We start from the raw sequence: 25,220 nt of genomic DNA, 5'->3' as shown, positions 1-25,220 counted from the left end.
TCAGTTCTCTGAATGGTTAATCTGGAAGTTTCTAAAATGGGGAAAAAAAGATTTCCTTTTAAGAATGGAAGTTCAATATTTACTCATTGCTTAAATCATTACACTCCTTCTCTCTGGAACTTTCTCCCCAGTTCCCCCAACCCTGCCACCTGACTCCCTATTTCCATAAATCTCCTCAAAACCTTTCTCTTTGATCAGGCCTTTCCACCCTAACCTCCGTCTCTCTCCCCTTTCCATGCTCTCGCCATCCTCCCCTTTTCACACTCTCTCCATCCTCCCCTTTCCCCATCATCTCTCCATCTTCCCCTTTCCCCATCATCTCTCCATCTTCCCCTTTCCCCACCTCTCTCCATCCTCCTCCATACAAACTTTCTCTCAATCCTCTTCCCTTGCCCCACTCTTCTTCCATATTCTCCCTTTCCCCACTCTCTCTCCCCTCCCCTTTCCCCACTCTCTCCATCCTTCCCTTCCCCCAAGTTCTCTCCATCCTCCCCCCTTTTCCGACCTCCTCTCTATCCTCCCTCCTTTTCCCCATCCTTTCTCCAATCTAACCCCTTACCCCACTCTCTCTTCATCCGCTCCTGTGGTAAAGTGAGATACCCTGTCCCTTTAAGAGAATGCATTTGAACTGATCATGTGACAGCACTGATGAATCACTGTACAGCGTGGGCAACTGTGAACTGTAAGTCTATTCCTGGAGGTTTCTGAGTGAGCACGTATGATCTGGTGCTCTGCCCTATGTCTCAATAAACCAGCACTGTTTATTCTTACATCAGTCTCTCCCCATTATTGATTGCAAGAAGCAATTGATGAGACCATAGGAAGGCATGCAGTTAAAGCTCAGTTGGCCAACAAGATCATTTACCCAAGACATAAAGACCCCCTTTCTCCACCTTCTCTCAATCTGCCACCTTTCTCCATTCTCCTTCAATCCTTCCCTTTCCCCATCCTCTAACCGTTCCCAACCTGTCCTCTTCCTTTTCCTGAAAAAGAATGAAATGTAGTGGAGTAAAATGAAATCAAAGTACCCGAGAAAAGCATTGTTTCTAAATGATAATAAAATTTGTTTTGAAACCTTAACCGTAGTTAGCGATATAGTTTCTGTTGAGCTGTAATAGGCATTAAATAAGACTGAACCTCATTACTATCCAGGAGTGGGAACAGAGCAACTGTAAAGCAATTTTTAAACTTTATAAACAATATAACATTGTGTTTTATATCACTCTAGTGGTTTGAAGAGCGTTATACAGACATTTCTTATTTGCATAATTTATTCAGATGAGGGGAGTGGGACTAATTTGCTTTTACACTCAGCCCTTGGAACTGCCTGTGAAAAGAGTACTTTAGTAATTTGGCTCTGGTTTCCTCGCAATGTTTATCTCCAGGGCTCGTTCGCATATTGGAGGGGAATGAGCCACAAGGAAAGATTAGAGAAAGAAAGACAGAACTTCCATCTCGCTGGTGATTTTGATGGCCATAGGGCTTCCCAAAATGCTTCACAGACAATGAAGTACTTTTTCTTGAAGTGTACTGACTCTTCAAAGTGGACAGGCTCGAGAGGCTGAATATAGCCAGCTCCTGTCCCTGACACTCCTGTGTATCAGGGAAAAAGTCTTTGCTCAGAAGAATGAGAAATGCTTGGACAATTATTAGGTCCAAGTGGAGATCCAAATGCTGGGTTTTATTGAAAATACAATTCATGTGTTGCTGCCTTGTCTTCAGACCAGGAAGATCCCCAGTGTGATTCGTTCACTGTTGTGATGTAGGGAAACCCGGCCGTCAATTTGCACACACCAGCTCCTGTAAACAGCAATGTGATAAATGGCCAGGCCATCTGTTCCTTTTGTATTGTTGGTTAAGGGATATATGTTGGCCAGGATTCTGGGGGGAACTTACCTGTGCTTCTTTGGATAGCAACATGGGATACTTTAACGTCCACTAAAAGGTGAGGTTGGAGTGTGATTGAACATCTAACGCAATGGACATCGCCTTCAACAGTGCAGCACTCCCTCAGCATCACCATGGATTTTATGGTCAAGTCCTACAATGGGAATTAAACCCACAACCTCCTGACTCCGTGACAAGAGAAAGCAGGGAAATTTAAGCTTTACAGCTAACAAGAATGATGGCTAATGGCTGACTTCAACATGGGATGTGAAATGTTAAAAAATGTACAAACATGAAATGGTTGCTTCACAAGTGAGGTAGGCTATTAGGGCCACGTGTAATAAATTGTTCAAAATAGATTGCAAACAGAAACTTGCATTTATTTCTAGTGCCTTTTATGTAGTTAACTGCCCCAGGGTCCAGCAGAGGAGTGGGTATCAAAGTTAAATTTGTCTCAATTGCATAAGTAGATTTTAAGACTAGTGGTCAGTAAAAGGATGAGGTTTTAAGGAATGCCTCAAAGGAGGCAAGAGAGATGGAGAGATTCAACTGGAGATATCAACAATGCAGATGGACAGATTTTGTTGGTCAGATTATCAAAGGATATGGAGCAAAGCTGGATAAATAGAGTTAAGATACAGATCAGCCATGATCTTATTGAATTGTGAGGCTGAATGGCCTCTTCCTGTTCTGATCAACCAGGAAGAACCTCTTTATTCCAAAGAATGAGCAATGGTTGAACCAATCGCTAAAGCAAAGCCATGTGGAGATTCAAATGCTGGGATTTTATTGAAAATGCGTTTAAGTGCCACTGTTCTCACCTGAGACAAGTTGAGTCAGTCAGGGTGGTTGTTGAGTTCCTATAATGTGCCCTGTTTGCAACCTCACCTCAGAAGCAAATTATCCAAAGCCAGGATTCCGGCTTTTAACTGTCGGGACTCCTGCTGGGAATTGGGTGGAGATAGGGGATGCTTGACTGTAATGACCCTGCAGTCGAACAGCCTGTTAATATTCATTGCCCAGTCTGGTCCCATGATTCTAAAGGCTCCCAGTGTCCGTGGAATTGGAACTGAGCACAATCACTGTCTTCAGTATAGAGCTGTGGGGGCAGGGGTGGTAAACAAAAACGGTTTTGAAAATTTAAAAAAAAAAGACATTTTCAGGTCTGTTGCACCGCCCATGTACTTGAGCCAATCCAAACCTCTGCTGCCCTTGTCCTAAGTCCCATTGACCCATCAACCCTTTGCTCCCCGTCCGGCTACAACTGCATTTTAAAAATTCTCCTCTTTGTCATCAAATCTCTCCATGGCATTGTCCCTTCGTATCTCTGTAACTTACAATGCTCCAAGATCTCTGCAATTCTTCAGTTCTGGCACCATGTCTAACCCAGATTCTCATCGTTTCTCTGTTGGCAGCCATGCCTTCAGCTGCCTGGACGCTTTGCCGTTCCCTTCCTCAACCTCTCGGCCTCACTCCCCTCCATAAAACCTACCTCTTTGACCAAGCTTCTGCTCATCTCTCCTTGCGTGGTTCATCGTCACTTTGTATGAAAACACCACGGTGAAGCTTACCTCGAGAGATTTTATCGTGTTAAAGGTGGAATATAAATGCAAATTAATGTTGTTGCTACCATGAGGGTTTTAATATCTGATTCAGCAAAACAAGCTCGGTGTAAGGTCTGTTTCCGGTGCCTGTACAAATGCCAGAAATGGTGATCCTTCCCTTATCCTCTCTTTAGGCATCATAAGGACGGCCCTTCCGAACATGGATCGGGAAGCAAGGGAGGAATACCTTGTGGTGATACAAGCAAAGGATATGGGCGGCCACATGGGAGGTCTCTCCGGAACGACAAAAGTGACAATCACCCTCACAGACGTCAATGACAACCCACCAAAGTTCCCACAAAGTAAGAAAGCTCCTCTTTATCCTTTCACCCGTTGAGGTATTAAGGGTTACAGAGCCGAGGCAGGTGGAGGGAGTTAATATGTTAATCAGCCATCAGCTAATTGAATTGTGGAAAAGGCTTGAGCGGCTGAAGGGCCTCCACCTGTTTCATTGCGCCCAATCTCTCACACGAAGAATGGCCAGCCCTCTCTATTGAGGCTGATCCCAAAGCATTGTTATTTTTTTTCTGTTTAATATTTCCAAAACTAAATGTTATGAAGTAGTTGAAAGATAACACCTCTAACAGTGCGGCACTCCCCACAGTACTGCATTGGGAGCGCCAGCATAGATTATGTGCTGAAGTTCCTGGAGTGGGGGGTAGGGGGGTGGGGCTGACTTCATGACCTTCTAAGTCTGAGTCTAGCATTTTACCACTTAACACAATGGAGCAGCAACATTTCATCCATCCTTAAGTGGCCCCAAACCTTCGATGGTGTGGGGTATGTACAGGCGCAGGTGCCTTCATTATCCCACTGGGCTGAAGCCTCTGGTCCCCGGTATAAACATCCTCCTGGTGAGACATTTTCATCTATTCTCAGGATGTAGAAATCACTGACAAGGCTGCCATTCAGTGCCCATCCTTAATTGCCCTAAGAGACCTGGTAGGCCTTCTTGAATCACTTTCAGATGTTATACAGGCTACTTCAGAGGGAAGTTAAGAGTCAATCAGGTGGTGCGGAGCTGGAGTCAGAAAGCCAGACTGCGAAAGGACAGGAGGACCTTCCTTCCCTAAAGGCCGTGAGCGAGGGAACCAAATGGGCTTTTATGACAATCTGACAGCTTCATTGTCATTTTTACACCAGGTTTTTATATTCAATACTGAATTCAAATGATCAAACTGCCCTGGTGGGATTTGAACTCACGTTCTCGGGATTATTAGCCCAGAAACATAAACACTATGCCGGGGCTCCAAAAGAAGTTTGATGTCAGTTAGCACAAATGTGCACCACTGCAGCAATACCTATTCCAGGTTCAGTTTGCACCGAGTCATTAATGGGGCACCAATTCTCATTGATAATCAATGGTATCCAAGTAAGAAACCCCATTGTAAATGCGACATGTGTTGTTCATTTCTATTCAGGCGTGTATCAGATGTCGATCTCGGAGGCTGCTGATTTAGGAGCAGTGGTGGGACGGGTAAAGGCCAAAGACCCAGACATTGGGGAGAACGGGATGGTGTCCTACAGAATCATTGATGGAGACGGCAGAGATTTCTTTGAAATCGCAACCGACTCACAGACTCAGGAGGGAGTTATCAAGCTGAAAAAGGTACCAAAGCATCAAGTGAACGTGGGGACGGGATTGTTTGCCTAGTGGAGTGGGCGTTGGAAACAGCCAGTGGAAACATCTACTCCATCAAAACTCATTCATAATTTTGAACACCTCTATTAAATATCCCCCCCGACCTCTCTATTTGTAGAACAATCCCATCTTCTTCAGTCTCCTCAGATAATTGAAATGTTTTGTCTCTGCTACCACTCACGTAAATCTCATTGTTGGATCCTGTTCACCAGTTTGTTGGGACTTATGAGTCCGGATTGCATGCTTGCTGTGGGGCAGCCGAGTTAGTACTATAGACAGAGTAGGTCAGTAGATACTTCTTAGGTGGAACACATTCTGTTTATTTACGAAGACATTCAGCAGCTACACTTGTGTGCTTTCAACTCAAACCCTGTCTCTACACTACAGACTCTAACTATAGACTACTGAGGGAGCCCGCACTACTCTTCTATTGGATACTAAGGTCATGTGATCTTTCATTAGAACATTCTTCTTAAGGGTCATCAGGTTACCACATTCATCTCCATCTACTCCAAGGCCTTGACATCTATCCTAAGGTATGGTGCCCAGAATTGGACACCGTACTCTGCCTGAGGCCTACCCAGTGATTTCTATAAGTATCATGGAAACTCCTTACTTCTCTCTAGTTATAAAGCCAAGAATCCCGTATGCTTTTCTTTAACAGCTTAACAGTCCAGTTGAGGGGTCTCATTCACGAGGAGTGTTGATCAACAAATTGCACATTGTGTCTGTTCAGCTGATGGTTGAACACTGCTGATTACAGATTGCAATGGGGAATCAGCCCAGCTCTAGGATTGTCCAGGAGTCTTCAAGAATTGAAGATTAATCTCCAGGTCACTGTTGCCTGTAAGGTGGGAGGGGCATTCAAAAACAAACGTTCTTTTTGTTTTCCTCAAACACTTGTATTTATTACTGGAACTGAAAGGTACTGCCTAAAGGATTGTTAGAAACAGATTCACTGCATGGCCTTAAATGTAGAGGTGCCCTTGAATTCTGATGGAGCAATGTGAGCTTTCAGAAAGGGAATTGGAAAGGAAAGCATTTGCCAAGTGATGGGGAAAGAGCAGGGGAGTGGGACTAATTGGATCACTCCTTCAAAGAGCTGGCACAGGCACAATGGGCCGATTGGCCTTCTTCCGTGCTGTAATAATCTATGATTAGGTGCAGAAATATTGAAATAAAGGCTGTTTGACTTTTTTTATTCTTTCATGGGATGTGGGCATCACTGGCAAGGCCAGCATTTATTGCCCACCCCTAGTTTCCCTAGAACTGAGTGGCTGTTTCATAGGGCAGTTAAGAGTCAGCCACATTGCTGTGGGTCTGGAGTCCCATGCAGGCCAGTGCAGGTAAGAATGGCAGACTTCCTTCATTAGTGAGCCAGGTAATAGTTATCATTCCTGAGACGAGCTTTCAATTCCAGATTTATCAACTAAATTCAAATTCCACTAGCTACTATGGTGGGATTTGAACCCATGTCACTAATTAGCCAGGGCCACTGGATTACTAGCCCAGGGACATACCACTACACCACTGTCTCCTCCCAAGCTAAACTCACTGGAGTGACAAAGATTGTTCTCGTTCCAATTGGCTGTGAGAAATAGGTGCCTGGAAGATTGGCCAATGGCGGGAGGGGTGGTTTGTGGCAGGAGGTCATGTGATGAAACCTCCAGGCATGCACACCAGCCAGAGTTGGCAAGTCGAAGTCCTTGGATTCTCTTCATTCAAGTGGGGAACTTATTCACTATTTCCCCCTTTCACCTTACGTTCTCACACACTTTATGTTTTATTAAAATTATTCTATTTTTAAACAGAAAGGAGGAGAGATGACCTTTAGTTATAGGATGCAAGTTATTTTTTTATATATTTCTGAGACTGGAGTTTTGAATCCCAGCCAGATTGATAGCACAAAGATCTATCGCTGCCAACTGCTGAAGTCTCAGAGAAGTAAATCTGCAGCAGTCTCACATGAGTTCCAACTGGGCAAGAATCCACAGCTCCCAAAACTGCCCAGAACGGAGAGTAAACGGGCACAAAATTGGCAATAGAAATCATGGCATCCGTGAGGAAATAAACCATTCTCGCACTGATACACTGGCGGGGGAACGGGGCTGTCCATTGTGTCCTAACTCACACCAAGTCCCATTCACCTATCACTCTCTGGGCCTCACTCACCTACATTGACTCCCGCTTAAGCAATGCCTTGATTTTAAAATCTGCATCCAGTTTTAAAATCCTTCCGTGGCCTCAACCACCACCCCACTCACCATCCCCCACTGCCCTGCTATCTTTGTTTTAATCCAGCCCTATAACCCACCAAAACCTCCGTGCTCCTCCAATTCTGGCCCCTTCTGCATCCCCCATTCATTGCTCCACCATTGGTGACTCTGCCTTCAGCTGCCTGGGCTCCAAGCTCTGGAATTCCCTCCCTAAACTTCAGTTCCTCTCTTTCCTCCTCAAAGATGCTCCCTAAAACCTATCCCTTTGACCAAGCTTTTAGTCATTTTCTCTAATTTTTCCTTACATGGTTCAGTGTCAAATTCTATCTGATTACGCTCCTCTGAAGCGCCTTTGGATGTTTTACTATGTTGAGGGTGCTCTATCAGCTGCCTCTGTTGTTGCAGTGAAGGCTGATGATTATTGCTGATATCGAGGGATATATTTAAGTGAAGCTTCCTGTGCATGAGCTGGAATCGCTCAACGCTGGTATCCAAAATGAACAATAACCCCATCCCCCAACATTGACCTCCCTCACTTCAATGAATGAGAGTAACATACAATGTAGAAGAAGTCCATTCGGCCCATCATATCAGTGCCGGCTCTTTGTAAGAGCTCTCCAATTAGCCTCAATCCCCTGCTCTTTCCCCATGGCCTTGCATTCCAGAACATATCCAATTGCCTTTGGAAAGTTCCTATTGAATCTGCTTCCACTGGCCTTTCAGGCGGCACATTCTAGATCATAACAATGTGTTGTGTAAAAAAACATTTGTTTCCCTGGTAGGTGGTCAAACCTTAAGGAGTGCCTGAAAGGCGGAGTGAGAAGCAGGGAGATTTAGGGAGGCACTCCCAGGGCTCAGAGCCATGGCAGTCGATGCTACAGCAGCAATGGTGAAGTGAAGGCAACCAGGATGTATAAAATTCCAGAACTGGAGGAGTGCAGAGATGTCAGAGAGTAGCAGAACTGGAGGAGGTTACAGAGTTTGAATGGGGCGATGGCCATGGAGAGATTTGAAGATGCCAGGAATGAGCTGGATGCATTAATTTGCTTTAAAATCCTGGATCATCTATTACTGAAGGACAGACATGGACTGTGTCATATTATCTCTTGTAGATGTGCCTCTGTAGCTAATCCTGTGCCAGCTCTATTTAATCAGCTGGAGCAAGTTTAACACCATGGCTGACCTTGGAAAGCCGTGTATGGACCCAAACTCAATGTAATCCATTATTCAGCCCTTCACAACATCATCCTAATTAGGGCTGTCAGTTTGTATGTAAAATTCATGCTAATCTTACCATCTGTTTTTTTTTACTACCCTGATCAGTCATGATAGATGTCATTCTAGTCTTAAAGGTTCCTTTCTACCTTTTGTTTTTAAACTGAAAGATCTGCATGCTTTAAATTTTTGACCCAAAAGAATTACATAGAATGTGAGCAAAGAAATATCCATTAAGCCGACTGCTCTATGCTGATGTTTCTGCTACGCATGAACCTCCCCCCATCCCTCTTCATCTCACCCTATCAACATAACCCTCTATTCCTTTCCCCCCCTCGTGTTTATCTAGCTTCCTCTTAAATGCATCAATGCTATCCCTGCAGCGAGCTCCACATTCCCACCATGCTCTGGGTAACGATTTTTCTCCCGAATGCCTTACTGGATTTGTTAGTGGCTATCTGATATTTGTGACCTGAAGAGCACTGCCTGAATGTGGAGTTGAACCCTGGCCCTGTTGCTTTACCTAGTCAGGAAAGAAAATCTGCCGCTATTGGACATTGCTTGGTAGAGCGCATTAATTAGGAGAGAGATCCTGTGATCTTTGCCCTTTTTATTGATTGGTTCCCTCAGACTAAAGTTCTGATGCTCTGCAATAAACAATCCCAGCTTGTATTCCTGTAGTGTCCTCTTTTGATGAGAGTTGCTAACTCATGCTCCCATTTGCTTCAATGCATCCATAAGAATTCTATGACACCCCTGCCATAGAAGCCCATGTGATGAATCTCGATCTGCTATTCGACCAAGTGTGGCATCACCACTGAGCCCTGTCTCACCCTCATCTGCATTAGGGTTAGTCCAGATGAAAGCATTTTTCTAGTCAGGAATGCTAGAAGTCTCTCAGGAAAGGACAGCCTCACTTGACTCTCACTCTTCCCGGGATGTACAAAGGTCAGTTCTAGACCCATTACCCTCTGCACTGCCCAAGATTGGAAAATTTTAAATTGAGTATATCCCAGGACAACCAAACTTGTTTACCAACAATTCAAACCCGAAGTTGGCAGAAAGCACTTTCGAAGCAGCTAAAATACAGTATCACATCAGCTGAGGTGGGTACAGGTTACAGATTGGACTACGCAGGGGGTTCAGGCTGCCCGGAGTAGCTGGGGATTGAGGGGCTGTGATTGGAATAGGTGGTTATTGGGGTCATCGAATCGATTATGGCTCAGCCCTCTGGTTGGACTAGGTCAGGCTGAGAGGTCAGGGTGTTGGAGTTGATACTAATTCTAATGGATGACTGGAAGGTAGATGAAGTGAGAATGTGGCTGTGCTACTCTATGTCTTGGATTTAAATCCCCTCTCGACCCCAACGTCCCTGACAACATGGCTACAACAAGGCTGTGAAGTTCAGCCCTAAGCATGGTTGCTCTAAACCCATCATTTTGGATTATTTTCCTATGAAATAATGATGTAGCTGATGTCACAGACAATCTGGGAGGTACCCACATGATGAAAAAGACACAGCGACAGGTGTGTGAACTAAAGCACTGGGGTTCATTTCTAGAGGGAGACAATTGAAAAGCAGTGGATTATGAAAGACACTGCTTGAAAGGGTGGATGAAGCAGATTCAATAATAACTTAGGAAAGGGAATTCAAGATGTAAATGGAAAGGGAAAGAAAAATCAGGACAATGTGGAAAGAGAAGGGGGCTAGAATTAATTGGATAGCTGACATAGGGATAATGGGCCAAATGACCTCCTCCTGTGCTTTATCATTGTGTGATCCAATCAAGTGACGTTAAAACTGTATGGTACATTGGTTAGACCGTACTTGGAGTATTGTGCACAATCCCCATATTATAAGAAGGATATAGAAGGACTGGTGAAAGTGCAAAAAAGATGGACAAGATTGATGCCAGGACTGAACTGAAAGGTTATTTCTGGCAGGAAAGACTGTTTAGGCTGGGGCTGTTTTCTGCAGAGAAAGAGGATTGATACCGCTGGGGTCTTTATGATTATGAAAGGGTTTGATAGGATAGACATAGAGAATATGTCTCCACTTGTGCAGAGGCCAAAACTAGGAGCCATCAATAGGAGATAGGCACTAATAAATGCTATCGGAAATTCAGGAGAAACTGCTTCTCCCAGAGAATGGTGAGAATGTGAAATGCTACTGCATGGAGTTGTTGAGGTAGGTAGCATGGATGCATTGAAGCGGAATACATGAGGGAGGAAGGAACAGAAGGATATGTTGATGAGATTAGATGAAGAGAGGTGGGGAAGAGGCTCATTTGGAGCATAGACGCTGACGTGGACCAATTATCTGAATGATGTGTTTTTGTCCTGTATGTTTCATACTATTCTATGTAAACTAATGTGTTTGAAAGGTCACTGGACCTTATGTAAAATCGAAGCTAAAGACAGCTGCACCTAGATCTTACTGCAATGCACAGAGAACATGGTAGAGGTGGATGACAGAAATGGTGCTTTGTTCCCTCTGTCGCTTGAATTCGGAATGAAATATTTCATCTCAGTTAGTCTATAAGCGCAGCTATTAACATCCATCATGGTGTTGCCCCCATACCCTGCCTATTCATCAGTGTTCGTTTGAGCTCAGCCTGTTCTCGCTGCCAAGTAATTCATCTCTGTCACTACCTTTAGCAGGGCCTGGACTTTGAAACCAAAAAGTTGTACTCCCTGAAAGTGGAGGCGGCCAATGTATACTTTGATCCTCGCTTCGTCAGCAGGGGCCCCTTCAAGGATACGGCGACAGTCAAGATCTCTGTGGAGGACGCAGATGAGCCTCCTGTATTCTCCATGCCTGTCTACTTCATGGAAGTCAACGAAAGCGCTCCAGCTGGAACTACAGTGGGCCAGGTGCACGCCATGGACCACGATTTAGGTCGTAGTCCCATCAGGTACGTTTCCTCATTGTGACACCCATGTGACGGGTGGCTCCTGTCCCGTTCTTATTTACTCGTGAAGCTATCTGGAATTTGCTCCTTGTTGCAGCTCTGTCTCGGGCACCAAACAGTCGCTCGGTAGCGCAGAACTTGAATCTTGCTGAAAAGAGAGACCTGTGAGCCGAAGCTTTTCATCCTGCACTCGTCAGGACAAATGCAAGGATGTCAAATTTTGACCAATCACTGACCAATTTAGACTACAGAAAAAATGGGTGCTGATTGGTTGGAAAATCAGCTCTGATTGGTCGAGGTGTTGCCATGGAGAAGGCAACAGGGAATGATAGGCTCCCCAAGTTTCTGGGTAATTCAAAAACAGGTGCAAGGCTGGAGCATATTCCTTTTGCTTGCGGAGAATGGGTGCCTGTGTATGAATGTATGTCACATTTAGAAGTGTAACTGAGCCACATTATGAGCATGATGAGTGCAAGATCAAAAACTTTGGCAACATGTCTCTTTTTTCACCAATATATTGGTTAAGGCCTTCTTCCTGATATCTGACCTGAATATGCTCTGATTGTGTGCCCACCAGTTACTGGAGCACATATGCTGTACCTGCTTCTGAGTCAGAAGGTTTGGGGTTCAAACCCCACTCAAGGCTCTCCTCACCAGTGAATACTGGGGCTCTGGCTCCAAATTCTGGATTGATGGCAAGTGAGATACTTGAGTCCGGTAGGTGAGGATAGTGGGAACCCATTAAACTCTCCCACAGTGTAGGACTAACCCCTGCTATGAACTGTTACAGAGATGGTTCTGGCCACGGAAGGAGCTGTCAACTTGGGGCCTGTCAGGCTGTTAAGTCAGCCTATGAATCCTCCCATCATTTCAACATAGAAACACTGAAAACAGCAACCTCAGTAGTTGTTAGTGATTAATATTGTAAAATAACTTGTGACCTATGTTAGCGGAAGAATCGTTGACATTATAAGAAAACACGCAGCAGTAGATTCCACATCTATGCAGATGGCACCCACAACCTATGTCCGCCCCTCCATTATCACAGGGTGCTTGTCTAACATTCCATTAAATGGTAATCAGCCCCACCACAAACTACCTTCCCTTGCCACCGATTCCTTCCCTGTCCTTGGTCACTGTCTCAGGCTGAACCAGACTCTTTGCAATCTTGCTGTCCTATTTGATCCTGAGCTGGGCGTCCAACCCCATTGGTGGGAACCTCACAGCTCCCTCCAGGAGCAGGCTGTCAGACTGCGAAGTGGAGGGTTCCATGCAATCAGGTGCCATGATGGTGACGCCATGCCTGCCCCCTACCTGCCTCCACTGGTATTTTGCCAGCAGCAGGGGAGGTGGTGGGTGGCCAGACCTACCTTGGGCCAGCTGAGGCACTCAATGGCCTCCTGTGGTCCCTGGAATTTTACCAGGGGTGGGAAGTGTTATCGCTACCTGGCAACCTTGTAGCGGGCTGAGGGGGTGCCTCTTGTTTGGGCACCCTGTGTCAAATGGAGGCCACCCCTCACCTCGCAGTACTTCCCACTTCCCCCCATGATCACCCACCACCCCCCCCCGCCACCCCCACACCCCCTGCTAACCGAACCGCCCCGACACCATCGCCCTGGCTGGAAACTGCCAGCCTGCACTGGGCAAAACCCTGGGCTTCTCGACACTGGGGACTGCTGGGAACACCAGCAGTGGCCACTGCTCCCTGGGAATGCGACTGGGTCCAGGGAGCTGCTGCCTGGCCGATTGGCCGGCAGCTCTCAGAGGTGAGATTTCCTCTCGGATGGGGGCGGAAAGTCTCGCCCTGAGTCGTTAACTCGCTGCAGGGTGACCCAGCCAAGTAAAGAGGGTTTTCCAGCTGAGGGTGGGCGAGGAAACCACCTCTGTATAAAACCCTTAACATACATATGCTCTGTCACCAAGACCGTCTTTCACCTTTCAGCTCATCATCTGCCACTGAAACCCTCATTTTGTTACTTAAAAATCCAACTATTAAAAAACTCTGACTGGACTCTCATCTTCCACCCTCCATAAACTTGAACTCATCCAGAATTCTGCTGCCCATGTCCTAACTCGCACCAAGTCATGTTTACCTGTCACCAGTGTGTTCACTGACCTACATTCCCTTCTGGTCCAGCAGCACCGTAGATATAAAATTCTTATCCTCGTCTTCAAAGCCCTCCATGCGCTCGCCGCACTCTGTCTCTGTAACCTCCTCCAATCTCACAACCGCCCAACAGCTCTGCATTTCTGCTGTTCTGGCCTCTTCCCCATCCCCTGCTTACTGCATACATCATGGGCCTTCAGTCACTCCAGCCACCTTGAAGCAGGCAAAACTCTTTACAGGGCTCGACAGGGTAGATGCAGGAAGGATGTTCCCTCTGGCTGGAGGGTCCAGAACCAGGGGACGCAGTTACAGAATAAGGGGCAGGTCATTTAGGGCTCAGCTGAGGAGACATCTCTTCACTCACAGGGTGGTGAATCTTTGGAATTCTCTAACCCTGAGGGCTGCGGAGGCTCAGTCATTGAGTTTGTTCAAGACAGGAATTGATAGATTTCGAGATATTAAAGATATTAAGGGATATGGGGATAGTGTGGGAAAATGGCATTGAGGTAGAAGATCAACCATGATCTAGTTAAATGGTGGAACAGGCCCGAGGGCCCGAATGGCTGCCTCCTGCTTCTATTTCCTACATTCCTAAGCTCTTGAACTCCCTGAATAAATGGATTTGCCTCTCCATCTCTCTCTCTCTCGCTCCTCCTTTAAAATACTCCTTAAAACCTACCACAATTGACCTAATGTTTGAATATCTGTTTTAATGTCGCTTTGTTTGTCTGATAATGCCCCTGGTGCAGTGCTTTGGAACAGTTTATTGCTTTAAAGGTGCTATATAAATGCACATTGTTGTTTTAAGTCTCCTGTGACTGTAGACAATCATTTTTAAACAGTTTGTCAGGCAAATTTGATTGCTTTTTCCTTTTGGAAATTTGTAACAGGAGATTAGGATTCAGATTCTCACTGTATGTGACTGATAATTTCATTGTATGAGGGGAACTGTCTTATTTTGTTTCAAAGCAGCTAAATTGCAAAACTGGGATTTTACAAATGGTGTTTCAGTATATCAGAATTAGATTCTAGCAGGTTGCATTATATATACAGTACTCCAGTAATCCCAGCTGCATTTGATCTGTTTGACAACATGGTTTGCAAATCTAAACTCCCCAGGGGGCAAGAATGTGAACCAGCTAAGTGCGGGACACATCTCTGTCACAAGACCACAGCTTACCTCCCGAGACACTGACAGAACTGAAGGCAGAGCTAGACACACAAACCATTTTGAGGATCTGCAGGCAAAGATTTTTTAACTTAGATCCTCTAACCCAAATCAAAATGGTGAGTTGTTTTGTTTGAGAAAGGATAGGGGAATAAATCAGAAAGGTTCCAGCTCCATCCTTTAACTCGTAGAGCGCCACAAATTTAAATCCTACGCAGACATTTTTTTAAATTGATTTGAGAGCTCTCTGGCAGCTGTCTGGGGACCCAGTGCAAAGTGTTAGACTCCCAGACTGTCAACATTGGCACGATTATCAGGTCTCAGCTGTGTCTTTTGATGGAGGAGAGATAGCCGTGTGCTTGTGTGTGTGTGTGTGTGTGGAGGTGTGTGTACGCATGTGTGTCTGGGAGGAGGTGTGTATGTGGTTTTTTTGGGGGGGTGGGGAATGGAGGTATTTGTGTGTTTGTATGTGTGTATGTGTCTGGGAGGAGGTGTATGTGCATGCTTGTGCGTGTGTGCCTGTGCACGTGTGTGTGTTTGTGCGTGTGCGTGTGCATGTGTGTTGGTGAAGGTCTGTGTTTTATTAACTGGAGGCAAAGAATCCCAGAATTACTGCTCTAGGAGCAAGAGGATTGGGTCTTGCAGACGGTAGGGAAATCTGCCAGCAGTCCGAGTGTGGTCTACACTAATCACTAATCATAGACAATGATGTCTAAAGCAACACTAATATTGATGTTGGCTACTGACCTGCCAGCATGATTCTAGAAAACGACACATGCTTCCTGTTTTATTAAAAAACGGCCCAATTTACCTCGTACACTCAGAATAGACAGAGTCAAGTGATCACCAGACCAATGGATCAGATCAAATCTCTGCTTTCCAGTAACATCCAGTCAGGAATAGTAATGGGCACTTAAACAACTAACCGGAGGTGGAAACACCCCATCCTCAATGATTAGAAGAGGGCTCAACAAGTCAGTGAGGCTGAAGCATTTGCAACCCCAATTTCAGCCAGAAGTGCCGAGTAGATGATCCATCTCGGCCTCCTCCTGAGGTCTCCAGCATCACCAATGCTCATCCGCATCCAATTCGATTCGCCCCACCTGATATTAAGAAATGGTTGACTGCACTGGAGACAGCAATGGCGATGGGCTCTGCCAACATCCTGTAGTATTACTGAAGACTTTTTCTCCCGTCTTCCAGATGAGGTGTTAAACCAACGTCTTATTTGCACTGTCAGGTGGGTGTAAAAGATCCCATGGCCACTAGTGTGAAAAAAAGGAAGGGGAGTTATCCCTGGTGCTCCAACCAATAATTATCTCTCAATAAGCATCACATGAAATTAGACATTCTGGCCATTATCACATTGCTGATTGTGGGAGCTTGCTCTGCAGAAATTAACAGCCATGTTTACAACAGTGACTACACTTCAAAAGTACTTAATTGGCTGTAAAGTGCTTTGGGATGTCAGGTGGTTGTGAAAGGCGCTATATAAATACAAGTATTTCTTTAACTAGCTGCACCTCTAGCCAAGCTGAAACAGTGCAGCTACAACACTGGCCAAATGCAGAATGACCCAGGCAATTCAAACCTAATCTGACCTATTACCACCTCAATAATCACCAAAATGATGGAAGATATCACCAACAGTGCTATTGAGCAGCATTTGTGACCTGCTCACTGATGCTCAGTTTGATTCCACCAGAACCATTCCGCTCCAGCCCTCATTACAGCCTTGGCCACAACATAGACAGAAGGGCTGAGTTCCAGAGGTGAGAGAGTGACTGCGCCTGACACCAAGGTAGCATTTTGTTATAGAGTTGGTCTTCCAGACAACCTTTTTTGGTGGACACAAATAACTTTATATACAAGACAGCAGCAGCAACTTCACGTGTGCATCAACTCTATAACTAAAGAAGAACTCTCCTAGAGTGTCCCCATGCTGCTCACCCATTGGTTTACATAGACCATGTGACCTTACAACACTGGATTATTCTTAAAGCTACAATCCTACGTTTCTCAAAACTATAATTACTACATTCCTCCCCCTTTAACTTTTCTGTACATTTTGTATTTACAAGGATATTTACCTCAAGACATTACAGTATTTACACAGGTCATGAAATTACAAGTTCAGCCTTTCAGGTGGTTCCCTGATCCATGTGGAACGTGGCAGCTCCACAACTTCCGATTCTTTCATAGGAACCACATTCTCTGGAGCCGCATTAACATCAGGTACCTCATTAGGCACAGGCAGTTCAGTGTCGTCCACTCCGACAGAGACATCGGGCATGTCTGTCCTTGGTTGAGCAACTTCAACAGGAACCGTAGTTTCAGTAATGGTTACAGGTGGAACATCATTTTGTTGGGTATCTCCCTTCTTATTAAATGATCCACAAACTTACTGGTGACCTGGCCCTCCAGTGCCATGTGGTATGACAATGGTCCGGTCACAAAGCTTATTTTACCAGGTAACCACTTTGGTCCTCCACCGAAATTCATTACATATGCTGCTTCTCCAACAGTAAATTGTTGGTTGCGACTATACAAACCATGAGTCGCTTTTTGGTACCCCTGGCTTTCCTCCACCTTCCCCTCCACATTGGGAAGTGTCAGGCTTAGTCTTGTTTGAAGATGGTGCCTCATCAGTAATTCTGCATCCTCTTCCTACGTGTATTCTTCTTTTTACCATAGAATTTAGTCTCGGCCTTTTTTTTGACTTCACTGTCGGCCAAAGCTCTCTAAGTGAAATCTCAACTTGTCTTAGTTCAGTGGTTGAGCTACCCATGACTTCATTATCTACTCGCATCTTGCAAAGTTCTATGACTTTTGCTTTCAAAGCCTCTTTAGCTTCATTCAGCTGATTCTTCAGCTCTTCTGTCTCCTTCTTGTATCTGTTGGCTTCCTCCTGGAAATTTGAACATTGCTGCATCTTCTCTGCCCACTGGTTCTTCAGTTTGTTCAGAGAGATGTTAAATTCTTCCTGTTTCTCTTCGTAATTTTCCAGAGGCTCAAACTTTGACCTGAGGGATCCTTGTCGTGTGTGAAGGTCTTTCAACAGATTTTCCTTTTCTTTGCGAAGCTCACTCACTTCATCTTGAATTCTGTCATTCAGCAGAGTCTCCTTGAGTTTCTTCTGCTGTTTTTCCATGTTGTTGGTTAAGATAGTCTTCATTTCTTCAGGTTGCTGAATGGCTACACACTCCTTTTTCATCCAATTGCAGTCCTTGAACTCTCCAGATCCTTTCTGAAGTACCTTGCCTTGTTCCTTTTCCAACTCAGGACCTCTTCCTGCTTCCTTATGAAATCTCACTGACCAATCAAGGTTAATTTCCCTCAACCAATTTCGACCTAGAAGGCTTGGCCCTCCGCCTTCTAATATCATCACTGGTAGCTGTGCTGATTGGTGTCTATAATGAATAGTTACTCTGGGGATATCTTTTACCTGGATTTCTTCGCCTGTGTACATTTTCAACTTGGCAGAAGTTTGTTCCAAATTTAATTGTTGATCAGCTTTATTTAAATACCTGAAAGTGTGTTCCCCTACTACAGTGGTAGAAGCACCCATGTCTACTTCCATTTTTAAGGGTTTACCATTCACTTGCACTGTGACAATAATTGACCACATCTTCCCAACTTTCATCTCCCATTGACATTCCATGGCAATACCATCACTGATTCCCCCACCATTAAGTTCCTGGGGGTTATCATTGACCAGAAACTGAACTGGACTAACCATATAAATACTGTGGCTACAAGAGCAGGTCAGAGGCTGGGAATCTTGCGATGAGTAACTTGCCTCCTGACTCCCCAAAGCCTGTCCACCATCTACAAGGCACAAGTCAGGAGTGTGAACATTAAATAGTCACTTCTTCCACCACAAGCACACAATGGCAGCAGTGTGTACTATTTACAACTTGCACTGCAGCAACCCGGCAAGGGTCCTCCGACATTCCAATCCATGATATCAATGCCTAGAAGGATAGGGCAGCAGATAGATGGGAACACCACCACTGGAAGTTCCCCTCCAAGTCACTCCCCATCCTGACTTGGAAATATATCGCCGTTCCTTCACTGTCACTGGGTCAAAATCCTGGAACTCCCTCCCCTAACAGCACTGTGGGTGTACCTACACCACATGGACTGCAGCAGTTCAAGAAGGCAGCTCACCACCGCCTTCTCAAGGACAATTAATAGGGAGCTTTCTCAGCAATGCCCATATCTCATAAATGAATGTTAGCCCAACAGCACCCGTACAGGTGCAGCAACATTCACAGCAGGGCTAACAAAGAGCCAAGTTGGTCACTCTGGCTTTCAGACCATGGAGGATGAGGCCTGGTTTTAATCCTTTGAGCTTCCTGCAGGAATGGGACGAGGGACTTGCGTTGGATGAAAAGATTGGAGAAGCCGGATCAGTTCTCTTTATGGAAGAGGAGGTTGAGAGGAGTTTTGATAACAGCTTTAAAAGAAAGTCATGAAGGATCGAGACAGAACAAACAGGGAGAAACTGTTCCCATTGGTGAAAGGTTTGAGGACCAGAGGACACTGATTGGCAGCGAATGGCAAAAGAACCAAAGAGCCGCTTGATGAAATGCAACTTTTACACAGCACGTGGTCAGAACCTAGAATGTGCTGTCTGAGAGAGCGGCGGAAGCAGATTCGATCAAGGCTTTTGAAAGGGAACTGGATAAACACCAGAAGAGGAAAACACCTGCAGGGGTGTGGGGAATGGACAGAGAAGTGGGACTAACCTAGTTGCTCTTGTAGAGAACTGGCACAGGCACAATGGGTCAAATGGTCTCCTTCTGCGCTGTTACTATTCTATCATCCATGATTCCAAGTTTTGAAACACAAGCATGCGATCACCAAATCATTATATCTTACAGTATCTTGGCTGTTCTCTGTATTGCTTTGCACATTTTGTGCTATCCTATATTGATACATTTAATATTCTTCCACAGAATATTACACCTTATCACGATTGCTGCCCCAACGTTGACTCAATCCACTCATTTATTGTCCTCCTACAGCCCAGGCACACTCTAGCCTGCTGTGGCCTCTACCCCACTCGTGTAATATCCTTCCACAATGGGTGTAACCTTGTGGAAGTGTCTGGGGTCTTGGCCGCCGGCTGGGGAGCAGGAGAGAAACCCGCATTGCTCCTTCTCAAGGACGCCCCGCCGCAACTTGCGCCAGTCAAGCACTTGACAGGCCAGCGGCAGGCCTTCCCCTAGAACCAAGGACCCTGGGGGGGAAGTCCCGCCCACTGAGAGCTGTCAGCCAATCAGAGTCTGACAGCTCTTCTGCACTCAGCAGCAGCAGCACTGAAAGGAGGTAATTGCGGCCTGCACGACACCCGCCTGAGGCCCCAGATTGAGGAGAGACCAAATGCCCATATCTGGGAGTGGGGAAGGGTGGAAGGGTGGAGGGGGTTCGCAAGGAGGGGGGAAGGGTGGGGGGGGAGGGGAGGGGGGGGTTGCTTGGCAGCAAAGGCAGGGGTATGACTGTCAGTGCCTTCTCCTCCCCGCCCCACACCCCCATCTTGCCAACGCTGGATCCCTGGTCATGCACTGAGTCTTCCTGAGCGAGGGACCCCTCCAGGGGTCCGCTGCCATGCTTCACGCTTGGATTGGTACCAGCGGTGGCAGGATGAGGGCCTCAAGAGGGGCATTAATTGCACACCTAAGGACCTCAATTGGCAGTGGGACAGGAAGGCCATCCACCAGCTTTACCAACACCGACTTAATCGGGATGCAGGCAGAAAGTTGGCACAGTCCCCACCTGCCACCCTCCTACCCCCGTCACCAAACTCACCATGGGAAGAGCAGACGATTCCACCCTATGTCTCCAGTTGTGGAGTTTACCTCAGCCTGTGTAAATCTCTTGCGTTCTGTTTAAATTCCCCCTGTAACTCTAATAGTAATAATATGATTTCAAATAATTCTCAAAACCCATCCACTTGGAGTTAACATCGAGTGCAATGCTGCCGACACCCATTGTGAATCGGCTGAAGAGGCGAAGGGATTGAGGTGTATGTTGAGAATTGGGTTGTTGGGTTTGAGGTCAAACAGAAACTGGGCTGAGTGTTGGTCGAATGAACGTTTCTTGTCCCAAACATTTCTTGGGTTCTTACATGATCTTCAAAAGTTACCAAACAAATTCTAGAAAATCCAGCTCCACAATTCAACTTTAGTCTATACCCTCTGGATAACATTAACCCTCATGGCCCAAAAGCATAAAAATACTTTCCAAAAGCTCTGAATAAAGACGTGCCCGTTTAAAATTAATAGTCATATGAATATTTTACATTTCAATATTCCATTACATGATTACTAGACAAGAAAATCTGCAACATAAATTATTGCTAATATTTTATTCTCAATCATTGGCAGATGGCTTGAATCAGACTTAATTTCCATTCCTCACCTCCGTCATTCACCTCCAGCGAATGCCACGTACAATGCTGCATTCCCCTCCCCACCCCCACCCCCCTCACACCCCAGCCACCACCCTTCCCCATTGGCAGCTGGTCTTTCCGTCTGCTTTGCGTTCTCTGACTAATTAACTAATGGTCCCTTCGTCTTAAAGCAAGAATGATTTTTTAACCCTTAACATTGGCAGTGGGTTCCAGGGAAGCTCTGTTTTTTCTCAGTCAGGACACCAAGCTTAAAACATTTTCCGGTGATAAAACTAGAGGCGGTATTCCTTGGTGCGGAGTGATTCCAGACTTGATTGCTCCTCTGGCTAGCCTCCCATTCACTAAGCTTCAGCTCAGCCAAAACTCCCTCATCCATCCTTTCCCTTTCATTGATCTGTCACAGGTCATGGCTTCACTCCACTATCAGGATGCCAACGCTTCAGCCTTCGCACCCAACCTGAGTTCATATTCTATCTCTCTCCTTTCTGTCAGTCTCGTCAGCTGAGCCTCCAACCCCATCACCACACCAACCCCTTTTCCCCTTCCTTTATTGCTGATCTCCTGTTTGACATCCACTTCTCCCCTCATGGAAGACACTTTGAGACAATCCACACGTGGCAGGTGCCGTAAGCTATTTTTGGAGGTTGTCAGTACACAGTGTGGTGTGATACTTAGCCACGAGTATTTGCATAACACCCAAACATGTTTCCCTCAAAGTGCTTTACACAATGAATTACTTTTTGAAGTGCAGTGACCACTGTTGTTAGGGAAATGTGACAGTCACTTTGCACCAACTGAATCCCACAAACATAAACAACATGCATTTACATAATTGCCTCTGCTTTGGAAAATCATTCTAAGGTAGAAACATAAAAACTAGGAGCAGGCGTAGGCCATTCGGCCCTTCGAGCCTGCTCCACCATTCATTATGATCATGGCTGATCATCCAACTCAATAGCCTGCTCCCGCTTTCTCCCCATATCCTTTGATGCCTTTCGCCCCAAGAGCTATATCTAACTCCTTCCTGAAAACATACCATGTTTTGGGTCTCAACTACTTTCTGTGGTAGCGAGTTCCACAGGCACTTCGCAGGAACAAACAAAATTTGACACCATGCCACAATAAGGAGACATTAGGCCAGGGTGATTTGGCCACTGAGGTGGGTTTTAAAGGGAGGGGCAGAGTCGGAGAGGAAAAGAGGTTTAGTGCTTCAGGGAGGGAATTCCAGATTTTCGGGCCCAGGTAGCTGAAGGCGCAGATACCAACATAGAGAGAAAGGGAGGGAAGGAGAGATGAAGGGTAAATTCACCAACCCAGTGTTCACAAGGGGCGTAAATTATTGAATCTCCACACCACTCTGGTAGCTCTATCCTTGATCTTCACTCTGTTTACATGTAGCTCTTCACTGAGAGTGCAGGATTGCTGAAATCCCCTATAACATTGAGTCTGAAGTCCTTTGTAAAATGAACAAATATCGCAGTAACTTCGGGTTGCAGAACTGTTTTCCAAAAAATATGTGCAATGAGTGAATGTCCGGGACTAGAAAAGGACAGGGAGCTTTAATATAATATCTAATACAGCAGCCTCCCAGGCTTTACTACATGCACATGGGTACCAATCTACATATGGGATTTGGAATAATATCCCAGAGAATGAGATGGATGTGTGCTCAAAAGACTGTACTGATGGAGAGAATATCTGCCTCCCACAGAGCTGGATGGACACTTATAATCTTCCACCAGGCTTCTGGCAAACTACACATGACAGCATTAGTGAGATCCAGAGGATGTATATTTCCATTTCCTTTGATTAGAGAGCGACCGAGACACAGAGCCAGTTAGTCACTGCTGAGCACCAGAGGGATCTTTGCCAGTGAGTTAATGAAAGAGAAGGATTGCTAAACCTAAAAGGTGTTGATATCCAGGAGTGAGTTACAGATTGGAATGTAACTAAGAGGTTCAGGGGGTTTATAACAGATACCCTGTAGTGAGTTACAGACTGGAATCTAATCGAGGTGGTTTATAGATAGAATAACAGATACCCTATAGTGAGATACAGACTGGAATCTAATCAAGGGGTTCGGGGGTTTATATATAGAATAACAGATACCCTGGGAGTGAGTTACAGAGTGGAATCTAATCGAGGGGTTTGGGGTGGTTTATATATAGAATAACAGATACCCTGGGAGTGAGTTACAGGCTGGAATCTAATCGGGGGGTTCGGGTGGTTTATATATATATAGAATAACAGATACCCGGGAGTGAGTTACAGACTGGATTCTAATCGAGGGGTTCGGGTGGTTTATATATAGAATGACAGATACCTGGGAGTGAGTTACAGACTGGAATCTAATCGAGGGGTTCGGGGTCGTTTATATATAGAATAACAGATACCGGGGAGTGAGTTACAGACTGGAATCTAATCGAGGGGTTTGGGTGGTTTATATATAGAATAACAGATACCCGGGAGTTAGTTACAGACTGGAATCTAATCGAGGGGTTGGGGGTGGTTTATATATAGAATAACAGGTACCCGGGAGTGAGTTACAGACTGGAATCTAATCGAGGGGTTCGGGTGGTTTATATATAGAATAACAGATACCCGGGAGTTAGTTACAGACTGGAATCTAATCGAGGGGTTCGGGGGGTTTATATATAGAATGACAGATACTCGGGAGTGAGTTACAGACTAGAATCTAATCGAGGGTTCGGGTGGTTTATATATAGAATAACAGATACCCGGGAGTTAGTTACAGACTGGAATCTAATCAAGGGGATCGGGGGGGTTTATATATAGAATAACAGATACCCGGGAGTTAGTTACAGACTGGAATCTAATCGAGGGGATCGGGGGGGTTTATATATAGAATAACAGATACCCGGGAGTGAGTTACAGACTGGAATCTAATCGAGGGGTTCAGGGTTGTTTATATATAGAATAACAGATACCCGGGAGTGAGTTACAGACTGGAATCTAATCGAGGGGTTCGGGGTGGTTTATATATAGAATAACAGATACCCGGGAGTGAGTTACAGACTGGAATCTAATCGAGGGGTTCGGGCGGTTTATATATAGAATAACAGATACCCGGGAGTTAGTTACAGACTGGAATCTAATCGAGGGGTTCGGGGTGGTTTACATATAGAATGACAGATACTCGGGAGTGAGCTACAGACTGGAATCTAATCGAGGTGGTTTATAGATAGAATAACAGATACCCTATAGTGAGATACAGACTGGAATCTAATTGAGGGGCTCGATGGTTTATAGATAGAATAACAGATACCCTCTAGTGAGTTACAGACTGGAATCTAATCGAGGGGTTCGGGGGTTTATATATAGAATAACAGATACCCGGGAGTGAGTTACAGACTGGAATCTAATCGAGGGGTTTGGGGTGGTTTATATATAGAATAACAGATACCCTGGGAGTGAGTTACAGGCTGGAATCTAATCGAGGGGTTTGGGGTGATTTATATATAGAATGACAGATACCTGGGAGTGAGTTACAGACTGGAATCTAATCGAGGGGATCGGGGGGGTTTATATATAGAATAACAGATACCCTGGGAGTGAGTTACATGTTGGAAACTAATCGAGGGGTTCGGGGGGGTTTATATATAGAATAACAGATACCCGGGAGTGAGTTACATGTTGGAAACTAATCGAGGGGTTTGGGGGGGTTTATATATAGAATAACAGATACCCGGGAGTGAGTTACAGACTGGAATCTAATCGAGGGGTTCGGGGTGGTTTATATATAGAATAACAGATACCCGGGAGTGAGTTACAGACTGGAATCTAATCGAGGGGTTCGGTGTGGTTTATATATAAAATAACAGATACCCGGGAGTGAGTTACAGACTGGATTCTAATCGAGGGGTTCGGGGGGTTTATATATAGAATAACAGATACCCGGGAGTGAGTAAAACATGGAAATTCTGGTGAACGTTTAGCCACAATTGTGAAATGTACTCACGGTTGGTGAAGCTGTGTGCTAAGAATCTGATTATATTTTTTGGGGATATGTTTGTGCTAACTGAGCTCTTGA

The 25,220-nt window shown here is 45.3% G+C and overlaps 1 protein-coding gene across 2 annotated transcripts in view; it reads left to right on the top strand.

Moving 5' to 3' along the window:
• Nucleotides 1–25,220, top strand: part of cdh11 (cadherin 11, type 2, OB-cadherin (osteoblast)) — a 180,521-nt gene that overhangs the window by 116,702 nt on the left and 38,599 nt on the right. The window contains exons 6-8 of one of the 2 annotated variants that reach the window (XM_078544661.1): nt 3,626–3,793; nt 4,913–5,100; nt 11,223–11,479. In XM_078544661.1, coding sequence (XP_078400787.1) covers nt 3,626–3,793; nt 4,913–5,100; nt 11,223–11,479 — 613 coding nt within the window. The remainder of the gene's footprint in view (nt 1–3,625; nt 3,794–4,912; nt 5,101–11,222; nt 11,480–25,220) is intronic. The other variant, XM_078544663.1, reaches the window with a different exon arrangement.

The sequence above is a fragment of the Cetorhinus maximus genome, chromosome 6 (genome assembly GCF_964194155.1).
Source record: "Cetorhinus maximus chromosome 6, sCetMax3.hap1.1, whole genome shotgun sequence".
NCBI classification, from domain to species: Eukaryota; Metazoa; Chordata; class Chondrichthyes; order Lamniformes; family Cetorhinidae; genus Cetorhinus; species Cetorhinus maximus.
Note: the sequence above shows the minus strand (reverse complement) of the source record. Positions and strands in the feature narration are given on the sequence as shown.